The sequence below is a fragment of the Pelobates fuscus genome, chromosome 3 (assembly GCF_036172605.1).
Source record: "Pelobates fuscus isolate aPelFus1 chromosome 3, aPelFus1.pri, whole genome shotgun sequence".
NCBI classification, from domain to species: Eukaryota; Metazoa; Chordata; class Amphibia; order Anura; family Pelobatidae; genus Pelobates; species Pelobates fuscus.
In genome coordinates this window covers 155,151,501-155,164,435 of record NC_086319.1, presented here as the reverse complement: position 1 = coordinate 155,164,435, position 12,935 = coordinate 155,151,501, and the positions used below count along the sequence as shown (strand labels likewise).

General features: G+C 43.3%; 1 protein-coding gene across 1 annotated transcript in view; it reads right to left on the bottom strand.

Moving 5' to 3' along the window:
* AGBL3 (AGBL carboxypeptidase 3) overlaps positions 1-12,935 on the bottom strand; it is a 143,510-nt gene that overhangs the window by 14,700 nt on the left and 115,875 nt on the right. The window contains exons 20-21 of the mRNA XM_063447552.1: positions 2,420-2,565; positions 1,691-1,904 (exon numbers count right to left, since the gene is read on the bottom strand). Of these exons, the coding sequence (XP_063303622.1) occupies positions 1,691-1,904; positions 2,420-2,565 (360 nt within the window). The remainder of the gene's footprint in view (positions 1-1,690; positions 1,905-2,419; positions 2,566-12,935) is intronic.

Here is a 12,935-nt window from a genome sequence, read left to right as displayed (position 1 = left end):
AGGGTTAGTAGTTAGGGAAAAAAATACAGGCCTTGCTAATTTGCATAACTAATTTGCATTACAAGGAGTGACACAAGAGAAAATTCTGTAAAATCATCAAAAAACTACTTACAGTTTGATTCTGCTGTAAAGATGGATCGCTCACAATGTCTCCCTGTCTCCCCATGTATCCCAGTGTCCCCTAGTGTCTGTGTCCCCATTTCTCCCACTGTCCCAATGTCACTAGGGGACACTGAGACACTTGGGGACACAGACTATGTATCACTATGTATCACAGTGTCTCAGTGCCTCATGTCTCCCAGTGTGCCCATGTAGCTCAGTGTCCCCTAGTGTCTGTGCCCCCATGTCTCCCAGTGTCCCCATGTCAAGGGAACATTAAGACAGTTGGGGACACTGGAAGACATGTGGACACAGACACTGGGAGACATGTGGACACAGGGAGACATGGGGAAACTGGGAGACATGGGGAAACTGGGAGACATGGGGACACAGACACTAGGGACACTGGGAGACATGGGAACACTGGCTGTATCCCTAGTGTCTGTGTCCCCATGTCTCCCAGTGTCCCCATGTGTGTCTGTGTCCCCATGTCTCTCAGCTGCCCCTAGTGTCTCAGTGTCCCCTGGTGTCTCAGTGCTGCCAAGTGACTGTGTCCCCATGTCTTCTAGCGCCCCTAGTGTCTCAGTGTCCCCATGTCTAAGAGTCCCCAAGTCTCAATGCCCCATGTGTGTCTGCATCCCAGTGTCTCCAAGTGTCCCCAAAGGTTTCCCTGTGTCCCCATGTCTTACAGAGTTCCCTGGTGTCTCAGTGTCCCTATGTCTCCCTGCAGCCTTTACCCCATTCCTCACTTCCCTGAGCTGTAGGCTGTCTTTGCAGGCTCAGAGCTGCTGTCTGGACTCTCGGTGCTGTGTAGCTGCTCCCCCATGGATCAGTGAATAGAGAGATGCAGGTATATGCCGTAACTTCCTATCCCTGCCTCTCCACACACACAGCGACCCCTACGGTGCTGGTAATGCAGAGTAATCTGTTTAAACTGAGAAAAATACCGGCATTTGTATTGCCAGTATTACTGCAATATCGGCACCGGCCAGGCAGCCTCAAATAAATACCGGCCAGGTGGCAACCCTAAGAGTAGTGTGTAAAAAAATATGATTTTTTTTAAAAATCAATAGGCCTATTCCATGGGCATGGGCCTGGAGCTGCAGCTCCATCAGCACCTGTGTTAATCCTGTCTTGGCCAGAGGCATACATAGAAGTTTCTGTCCTTCATGTTTTGTAGTCTTTCCTGCTATGCTTACAGAATAGTAATAAAGACTATAGCTGTTAAAAAATGTTTTATCAAAAATCACATATATTTTAAATGTTTATTTGCTAGCAATTTGGCTAAATGTATAGGAGATACTGTAGTCTTTATAAATGACATGAGGGCATGTTTGTCATGAGGGGTGCATTTTACAATTTTTAAGGTGTCTAAGTAGAACACAGAACACAAGCTATAAGGCAGACAAAGCATCACTTAAGATGTAGATCTGCAATAGTGATGATTTACTGCCTGGCCACCCTTGTTATTAAAGCACTAACTGCTTTAATAACAAGGGTGTACATAGTTTTAAAAATACTGGCATACTAATGTTTCCCTACATATAATATATACAAATTATAAAAAATATAAAAAATGTAAACACAGTACCGAAAATTCTTGGCAGTTGTAGAGTGTGTATCATCATTTTTATATTGTCCTTTTGATGTAGTCACAGCAGGAAATGAAATTGTTCCACTTCCTTGTTTCTGTGAGGCCACACCTTTCTTCTCCCTACTGCTCCCACTATGACGGCTCTGCCTCTGAGGAGCGGAACTACTCTGAAAATAGGTACTTCTGGAAATAGGAGATCTCCCTGGAGGACCTAAGAGAGTAGCAGACACAATGGTAATAAGGACACAATATGGAAAATATAAGTGCAAAACATTAGTTTTATGATTTGGCAACTATCCTAGATATAAAGACGGCATGTCTGTCTATCATAGTGCAAACCTAACATTTATAATAGAGTTAAATTGCAGTTATTAAAGATATCTCTTTTAAATATGGTATATATGGGTATTGTATTAAAATACAAGTTAAAATAATGCATACATATAATTAGGATTTTGTTTTTGAAAAGAATACACCATGATGTCTGTATTTTCCCAGATCTGAAGAGCGCATTAAACATGGGGCATTTATAATCTCTCCACATCTCTCCACATACTGGACTAGTAAGCACCTCTAGTGGTTGTCTCAGAGACTGCCACTAGAGGTGTTCTTAGGTACCAATGTAAGCACTGCCTTTTCTCTGAAGAGGGAGTTTTTACAGTGCTCAGCCAGCAGGGACAGGCTATAGACACCAAAACCACTACCGCTTTTGAAATTGACACTTACGAGATACAACTTGCTCTGTAGTATGTGTTGCGGTGGCAGGAGCTGAAATACAATCTTTCTGATGTACGGGCAGTACGTGGTGAATCAGTGTATCATTTCTGGTGTCCGTTTTCTGTTGGGTTTCTATATCCTTGAGAACCTTGGTGCTAGAAATATATAGCATATTATTCAATGTACATTATATGCCACTCCTTGTGTGCAGTGGATCAAGCATGTCAAACTTGCGGCCCATAATGAATAAATTTGCGGCCCGTCTGCCCTGGGGCTGCTTTGTGCTGTGGCTGCTACCAGCCGCAAGACAGGAAAGATCTTTTCTGTCTGATCCTTGTCTTCCTTCCCACAAGCACAAGAGCACAGAGTGTCTGTCTGCAGAGTAGGCCAGCCACTCCCCCTTCCCTCCTCCTCGCAGTGCCAGAGGAGCATGTGGCCTGCTTGAGCAGAGAAGAGCAGAGCTGTAAGTGGAGGACGGGCAGCTCATCTTAAGGTAGGGGAAGAGGGGCTTCGGGGACCTTCCTGTGTGTGTTAAATTGGGGAGGGGGTGCAGTGTATTAATTTAAAGGAGGGGGGGACCAGTGTATTAAATTGGGGGAGGGAGTGGACATTGTAATTATTTGAGTGAGGGAGGGGGCACTGTATTAATTTAAGGGAGGGATTGTATAAATGTAAGTCTCCAATCTGTTTTTGCTCCCTGGTGCTATTGCGAAGAGAAACAATACCATTTGCATATCAGACTGATCCCACACATAAGGGCAGTCTATTTTAAATGTGATTTTTAATAAAGGTTACATTTTAATTGCTGTACACCACATTCCTTAGTTTTTGATCTGTGTATCTGTGAGTGCAATTGTTCCCCAAATTAATACAGGGAAGGGGCCAGTGTATTAGAGTGGTCGGAGGGGGCAGCCAATTAAATTAGGGGGAGGGAAGTTGTGGCACCAGTAACCCTGCCACGTGTTTTTGGAGGGGCCTGTTTGCCAGCCTCCTGCCTCAGGACTATGGGTCATTAACAAAGGCTCATAAAAGACCTTGTTAGTGCCTTCTTGGCTATTCTGTTCGGTAGTTTGCATTCCCCATCTATTTTAAAATTGTCCCGTTCGACTACTGAACAAACGCACGAACCAGGGACCACCTGGGAGCTTGTTAACACCTATTAACAACTTGGAACGTTTCTCACCTCAGTGTTCTAATTGTTAGTCTGGGTGGCCGAATTCCTGTGGACAACCACGAGGTGGCAGCCATCTTGTTCGCATGAACGTCGGCAGCGGTGTTTGGGCATGAATCTCATGGAACTAAAATCAGACACAGAAACTCCCGAACACCTCTGGACTACCGTCATCACCTGTGTTCGGTTCTATCGGTTTGAAGGGCACTGTTCGGTGGGATTGTTCGTCTGGATGAGGGAAACAAGCTCCAGGGCAAGAACCTTGACTACTTTCAGTAGTTTTTTTCGTTTTTAAACTACCGAACTAGACTGACCGCAAGCCCTGATTCTCTGGAACTATTTTGGGCATGGGACCAAGTGTGTGGTCGGTCAAATCAATGACTTCCAGGAAATTCCTGAACTGATCTGGGTGGTTTTTGGATATATTGCTCATTTAGATCAGGGCTATCGGGGGATGTAACTTGTGGAGTTTTATGTGTTTTTGGGGTGCTTTTGGTGTGTTTGAGAAAAAGTGTGTTTTTCTGTACTTGGAGATAATTGGATTAGATTAGTACAGTTCCTGATCCAATTATCTCCCAGGCACAGATGAGGGATTATCCGTTTATGTCTGGGAGTGTCATGTATTGTAACACTGTTGTCATTGGTCTGTGATTTTGTAATTCAGTCTTCCATCAGGTCCAGGTGGGAGTACCCTTGCATGGGGATTGTCATAAAAGGCCAAGTGTGGTCCCATTAAAATGAGTTCCTGTTTATCCTCAACATAGTTGTATATACCCTGGGGATTGCTATATCACCAGGGCCAGATTAAGAGCCCAGTGGGCCTGGTGCTGACAATTACGATGGGGCCTAATTACAGAATCTTATCGACCAAAAACACTAAAACAGTCCCAAGCGTCATGTATCTTATGGAGATGGTGTTGGAGGGAAACTAAAAGGATGCAGCTATAAGAAAACACATACTCTATGCTAATCTCTCTCTAATGTATGCTTTCATCTTTCAAGTAAATCCATACCCCCTAACAGCAGTGTCCAACGAAGCAGGAAGTCAATGGGCGGGGTAAAAGTGTGGGCCACTGACGCGAATCATGTGACCACAACTGCCAAAAGGGGCGAACATGCCCAAAAAGGGGGCATGTCTGTCCAAAAAATTGGAAGGCCAGCCTGGCATCAGTGTATCACAGTGTATCACAGTGTCAGTGTATCACAGTATCAGTGTCCCCATGTCGCCCAGTCCCCTAGTGTCTCAGTGTCCTCATTTCTCCCCATGTCTCAGTGTTTCCCGTGTCACTACGATACTAGGGGTCACTTTGAGACATAGGGACACTGTGAGATATGGGAACACAGACATGGGGACACAGAGACTGGGAGACATGGGGACACAGACACAGATGGGGACACAGACTGGGTGACTAGGGGACACATGGGGAAACACTAGGGACACTGGCTGGGAGGCATGGGGACACTGAGACACTAGGGACACTGGCTGGGAGGCATGGGGACACCAACACTAGGGACACTGGCTGGAAGGCATGGGGACACTGGGAGACATGGGGCACTTGTGTACATAGACATGGGGGCACTGGGAGACATGGAGACACTAAGGACACTGGCTGGGAGACATGGGGACACAGACACTAGGGACACTGGCTGCGAGACATGTGGACACCTGGAGACCGATATTTGGGGACATTGGGAGACATGGGAACATTGAGACACTAGGGACACTGAGAGACATGGGGACACAGACACAGGGAGACTAGGGGACACTGGGAGCTGTGGGGACACTGAGACACTAGGGACATTGGCTGGGAGACATGGGGACAGTGAAAAATTTGGGAACACTGGGAGACATGGTGACACTGAGACACTGGGAGACATGGGGACACTGGGAGACAGATATTTGAGGACACTGAGAGACATGGGGACACTGGGAGCCATGGGGACACTGAGACACTACGGACATGGGGACACTGGGAGACATGGAGATACTGTGTCCCTAGTGTCTCCATGTCCCAATGTGTCTCCCAATTTCCCTATGTCTCACAGCGTCCCCATGCCTCAGCATCCCCATATCTCTCATTGTCCCCTAGTGTCTTAGTGTCCCCATATTCCCCTGCTGCCCCCCATCCTTCACTTCCCTGAGCTGTAGTCTGTCTCTGCAGACTGGGAGCTGCTGTCTGAACTCTCTGTGATGTGTAGCTGCTCCCCCGCACATCAGTGAGTAGAGAGAGGCAGGGAGGGATATGTTGTAACTTCCTATCCCTGCCTCTCTCCACACACACTGGCCGGTGCTGGTATTGCAGATTAATCTCCGTTTATACTGAAAAAAATATCTGCATTTGTATTGCCGGTATTACTGCAATACCAGCACAGCCAGGCAGCCTCAAATACTGTCTGTGCTGGTAAAATACCAGTCAGGTGGCACACCCAAAAGTATGGGCCTATTCCATGGGCCTGGAGCTGCAGCTCCATCAGCCCCTATGTTAATCCGGCCCTGTATATCACTATACTCCCCTGGGATTATAATCACTAGCTCTTATAAGAGCTGTTCCTGCTATACTCTCTGGAGTAGGAGAGGTTCACCCACTGGAAGCTGGATTCTGGTCTTGTGTCCAGGGTGGGTGGATGAAGGCTTGACGTGGGGACTACGGTGCTGATGGTGTCTGGTGGAGTGCTTGGAGTCCTCGGAGAGCATTAGGAGCATCGATTGGCGGAGGCGCCAGGTCGGGTTGCCAGGCGGTCCGTCACAGCAGTGTATTCATTTTGGGAGGCAGGGGGCAGTGTATTAAATTGGAGGATGGAATGGGCAGTATACTAATTTGGGGGAGCACACACTGCATTCATTTGGGGGGTGGAGGGGTCAGAGTAATAATTTGAGGGAGGGGGCAATGTATTGGATTTGGGGGCAGTGTATTAGATTGAGTCTGCATGGAGGCGCTGAACGGTCCCCATGGAGATGCTGATTGGCCGTGCAGCTTTTTTCCACACATGCACAATAGCCTCCCAATGCTTTCCTATGGGAAAGCATTGGATTGGCTGAGATCATCAAGTTGAAGATCTCAGCTAAAGTGAAGAACAAAAGAACAACTAAAAGTGGATGGGTGGAGTGAGTGATAATAATTAAGTGCAGGCAGGCCTCTGTCTAAAGGTCACTCCCAACCTTTGTACACATAGAAACACAAAGTAAAGAAAAAAATCAATACAAAATGGCAGGGAGCCACAGACACGAATATATACCAGCTTAGTATGGAATATCCTAAAACAATAAAGAGGAAACAGAAAAAGATATAATTAGTAAAACCAATAAACAATTTATTGAAGACAAAGATAAAATTAAAACAAATATGTTAAATATTGGCACAAAATATGTGTGCAGTTATCAATAATAAGCCTGAGTAGGCTTGGAACCCTTAAGGCTTAAGCAGCTTTTTCACAGCACAGAATGCATAATATGCAGAGTACAGTGCAAGTGTTAAAGTGCAGATCAGATAAAGTAAAGGGCAGTGTAAGGTGCTCCAAATAACTGCTCAAAATCAATTCATAGTTTGCTATTGAATATTTCTTTTATACACTGAACTTGTTCAATTTATATTAAATAACTTATAAAGATGTATTATATGTTCATTTCTACTTTAAAGTATGGGATTTCTAAATTATGGAAATATTACTACTATTCATTTACACGTTCTTGTTTTTATGTAGAATGCCTCTAATGTTTTACTACTACTTTATGTTGTTATAGGACCTGAGTTTTAACATATTCATTATTATTCAAATCTACCTGTCCACTCCTGATCTCTCCCCGTCCCTCTTGACTAGTGTCTCTGACTGCTTCTCTGCTACTTCTAACTGGATGGCTGCCCACTTCCTTAAACTCAACTTGACCAAAACTGAAATTCTAGTCTCTCCTCCCTCAAGTGTTGCTACTCCTGTGTCTGTCTCCCTCCAAGTCAAAGGTGCTACCATCAGCTCCAACACGCAGGCTCGCTGCCTGGGTGTTCTCTTTGACCACGACCTCTCCTTCACGCCCCATGTTCAGTCTATCGCCAAATCCTGTCGTTTCCATCTCAAAAACATTGCGCGCATCCGACCCTACGTAACGCCATAGAAACATAGAATGTGACGGCAGATAAGAACCATTCGGCCCATCTAGTCTGCCCAATTTTCTAAATACTTTCATTAGTCACTGGCCTTATCTTATAGTTAGGACAGCCTTATGCCTATCCCACGCATGCTTAAACTCCTTTACTGTGTTAACCTCTACCACTTCAGCTGGAAGGCTATTCCATGCATCCACTACCCTCTCAGTAAAGTAATACTTCCTGATATTATTTTTAAACCTTTGTCCCTCTAATTTAAGCCTATGTCCTCTTGTTGTGGTAGTTTTTCTTCTTTTAAATATAGTCTCCTCCTTTACTGTGTTGATTCCCTTGATGTATTTAAATGTTTCTATCATATCCCCCCTGTCTCGTCTTTCCTCCAAGCTATACATGTTAAGATCTTTTAACCTTTCCTGGTAAGTTTTATCCTGCAATCCATGAACCAGTTTAGTAGCCCTTCTCTGAACTCTCTCTAAAGTATCAATATCCTTCTGAAGATACGGTCTCCAGTACTGCGTACAATACTCCAAGTGAGGTCTCACCAGTGTTCTGTACATTGGCATGAGCACTTCCCTCTTTCTACTGCTAATACTTCTCCCTATACAACCAAGCAATCTGCTAGCATTTCCTGCTGCTCTATTACATTGTCTTCCTACCTTTGTCATAATAATCACCCCTAAATCCCTTTCCTCAGATGTTGAGGTTAGGACTCTATCAAATATTCTGTACTCTGCCCTTGGGTTTTTACGTCCAAGATGCATTATCTTGCACTTATCCACATTTAATGTCAGTTGCCACAACTCTGACCATTTTTCTAGTTTGCCTAAATCATTAGCCATTTGGCGTATCCCTCCTGGAACATAAACCCTGTTACATATCTTAGTATCATCAGCAAAAAGACATACCTTACCATCAAGACATTCTGCAATATCACTAATAAAAATATTAAAGAAAATGGGTCCGAGTACAGATCCCTGAGGTACCCCACTGGTGACAAGCCCAAGCATCGAATATACTCCATTGACTACAACCCTCTTTTGCCTGTCACTCAGCCACTGCCTTACCCATTCAACAATATTGGAATCCAAACTTAAATATTGCAGTTTATTGATAAGCCTTCTATGTGCAACAGTGTCAAAAGCCTTACTGAAATCTAGGTAAGCAATGTCTACTGCACCACCCTGATCTATAATTTTAGTTACCCAATCAAATAAATCAATGCGACTAAGGTGCTGGTCCTTTCTATTGTCCTTTCTCGCCTTGACTACTGTAATCCGCTTCTCAGTGGTCTTATGTGCTCCCAACTTGTGCCGTTACAGTCTATAATGAATGCGGCGGCGAGGCTCATCTTCCTGTCTGCCCGCACCTCCCACACCTCACCCCTCCGTCAGTCCCTACATTGCCTTCCTGTAAGATATAGGGTTTCATTTAAAATTCTGGTTCTTGCTTTCAAATCTCTACATAATTCTGCTCCCACCTATTGTCAGGATTATTGTTTGATCCAGCACGTAGAACTGTATAGCACAGATGACAAATAAGTAACGTATTACCGGTCCTTAGAATGGCCGGATTTAACGTACATAGAATAGTCAAAAATACTAGCCGAGGTCAGGGAACACAGAAAGGGATGCAACGTTGAGGAAAGCCAGGAGTCAGGATGCCAGAATATAGAGAAGTCAATAAACAAAGCCAAAGTAAAAAACCAGGTAGAAAACTAATAACAGGAAAGCGCTCTCGGACAACCACAACAGGGCACTGAGCAGGATGAGAACTGGGCCTAAATACCCCTCCTTTAGTTCTGATAGGCTGTAACTGGCCTTTGACCCCAAAGTCAGTTACCAGGTTTCATTTGCATAATTGCTGCTCAGCATTAACCCTTCTGTGGATTAGGTTGCTGCTCGGCACAACTTTTCCTGTGTGGACAGTAAATGTCATTAACCACATTTCTATAAGCGGATGAATATGTAACACCTATCTTGCATTACTAATACACAATTATGTCCCGTCTAGGCCCTTACTCTCTGCTGAAGACTTAAATCTTCTATCTATACTCCCACCTCAGATGCTCGCCTTCAAGACTTCTCCAGGGCTGCACTGTTCCTGTGGTGGATTGCAGCGCATGCGCGAAGCAGCCGTTTCTGGCGTCATTACTTATGGCGTTACGTTCAATGTGGTTCGCGCATGCGTGGTCACCATACAAGACGCGCACACCGGCGGATTTAAAAGGAAGAAGACCGGAGAAGACCATGGGTGAGCACTTTTTGAACGATTTATGCACTTTATATTTATTTTCACTCTAATTCTGTGCTATGTTGTTATGTGCTGTGAAGGGAAAGTGGGTATTATCTGTTTTTTTTTGGCAGTTATTTGGAGCACCTTACACTGCCCTTTACTTTATCTCATCTACACTACACTTGCACTGTGCTCTGTGTATTATGAATTCTGTGCTGTGAAAAAGCTGCTAGCCTTAAGGGATCCAAGCCTACTCAGGCTTATTATTGATAACTGCACACTTACCGTATATACTCGAGTATAAGCCGACCCGAATATAAGCCGAGGCCCCTAATTTTACCCCAAAAAACTGGGAAAACTTATTGACTCGAGTATAAGACTAGGGTGGAAAATGCAGCAGCTACTGGTAAATTTCTAAATAAAATTAGATCCTAAAAAAGTTATATTAACTGAATATTTATTTACAGTGTGTGTATATAATGAATGCAGTGTGTGTGTGTGTATGAATGCAGTGTGTATATGAATGCTGTGTGTGTATGCAGTGTGTGTATGAATGCAGTGTGTATATAATGAATGGAGTGCAGTGTGTGTATATGAGTGCAGTGTGTGTATATGAGTGCAGTGTGTGTATGAGTGCAGTGTGTGTATAATGAATGCAGTGCAGTGTGTATGCAGTGTGTATATAATGAATGCAGTGTGTGAGTGCAGTGTGTATATAATGAATGCAGTGTGTATATAATGAATGCAGTGTGTATGAGTGCAGTGTGTATGTATGAATGCAGTGTGTGTGTATGAATGCAGTGTGTATATAATGAATGGAGTGCAGTGTGTGTATATGAGTGCAGTGTGTGTGTATGAGTGCAGTGTGTATATAATGAATGCAGTGCAGTGTGTGTATATGAGTGCAGTGTGTGAGTGCAGTGTGTATATAATGAGGGCAGTGTGTGTATGAGTGCAGTGTGTATGTATGAATGCAGTGTGTATGCAGTGTGTGTATGAATGCAGTGTGTATGCAGTGTGTGTATGAATGCAGTGTGTGTATATAATGAGTGCAGTGTGTGTATGAATGCAGTGTGAGTGCAGTGTGTGTGTGTGTGTGTGTGTGTGTGAGAGTGCAGTGTGTGTGTGTGAGTGCAGAGCATTGGTGGGGGTGGGCATTTTATTAATTATTATTATTTAATTATTATTGCAATATATATTTTTTTAATGTTATTATTTTTTTTTTATTATTATTATTTTATTTTATTATTATTTTTTTATTTTTTCCCTTGTTAGCTGGCCAGGGAGGGGGGCTCTCACTCCCTGGTGGTCCAGTGGATGGGCTGTAGGAGGGGGGCTGGCAGGAAGCTGTAACTTACCTTCACAGCAGCTCCTGTCAGCTCCCTTCTCTCTCCTCCGTCCGTGCAGCTCCCAGGTCAGCTTCCTCTGCAACTCTCGCGAGAGCCGCGGGGTCAGAGCATTGCCATGGGTTACCGTGGCAACGCTCCGCGCGGCTTCCTGACAGCCCCCGGTCCTTGTCTGTATTATGGCAATGAAAATTGCCATAATACAGACAACTGACTCGAGTATAAGACGAGTGAGTGTTTTTCAGCACAAAAAATGTGCTGAAAAACTCAACTTATACTCGAGTATATACGGTATATTTTGTGCAAATATTTAACATATTTGTTCTTGTTTTGAGATATTCCATATGAAGCTGGTAAATATTACCTGTGGCGCCCTGCCATTTTGTATTGATTGTTTCTTTACTTTGTGTTTCAAAGTGAAGAACACACTCATAGGACTTCAAAATCCGCAAGATCTTGTGTTTTATAGCTGTGCAACAGCATACATCACCCATTACCAAACTTTTCTTAATATGTCAAGGTAGTTGGACTGAAACACTGGTTATGTGCAAATGCACTTCTCCTTAAAATAAATTTGCTCTTCTGTTTACTTTTAAACCCTACGAGCGTGAGAATGTCCAGTGCCAGTTATACTGTACTTTTCTAAATAAACCTACATTTCTATGAAAACTGAAGGTTTTTTTTTTTTTTTGTGTGGCCCATATAGGTTTATGTAGGTTTATTTGACCTGTGGTAGCCTTTGAGTTTGACATGCTTGCATTGGATACATTTGTTTAAGCCATGCTCAATGCTAACACGTATGTAGAATGAAGAACACAGTAATATAATACCAAAAAGCAACCATTGACAGTAAAAAGATCTGCAATGGAAATGCATCGTCTGGTGTGGTGACATGTGCTTCATCATTCAACGTGTGACTCAGGCTTTGGCAAATATCAAAAGAATGCCTAACTGAACACTGACAAGTATAACGTGTCTGAGGATAAATAATGGCTATCAGTTGTTTTCATGTTTTGGGTTAAGCTTCTTCATCTAGGGGATGGACCATCTTAATGCTATAGCAAACAATAAAATTCTAGGCAATTTTAAGATACATCAGTATCTTTGTGGCAAATGTTTTACTGAAGGTTTTTTTCCTGTTTTGACATGACAATACCTTATACAAAAAGCAAGACCCATAAAGAAATGGATTTCTGAGATTAATGTAGAAGATTTTGCCTGGGTTGCACAGAGAGCACTGGTATGTCACACAGATTGTGAATTAGGACTAATCACTGAGCATTGGTGTCTGTAATCACAATAGCGTTTGTAGCTGAGCAGAATCAAATCCCTGTATCGATGTTACAACATTTAGTGGAAAATATTGGGAACATGACAAGAATGTAGGTTTAGTGTGATTGAGAGGTGAAATATAGATCATAAATATGTAAACATAATTCACTATGCCCCATTTTCAAGATGACAAATAATTTCAATAGTATATTCGTAGTTCTCCAGCTTTTGTTGGACTATAATTTCCTGCTAGCATCTGATCCATTTTGGCTATACTTAAGTTAGGAGTTTTCAATCTCCAAATGTTCCTCTTTCAATAATTCTACCCTAAACTGTGGTATTTAATACAGGTTTAAAATCAATACCTCTAGTTCTGTAAGTCTACCAATAATTTGATCCCATTA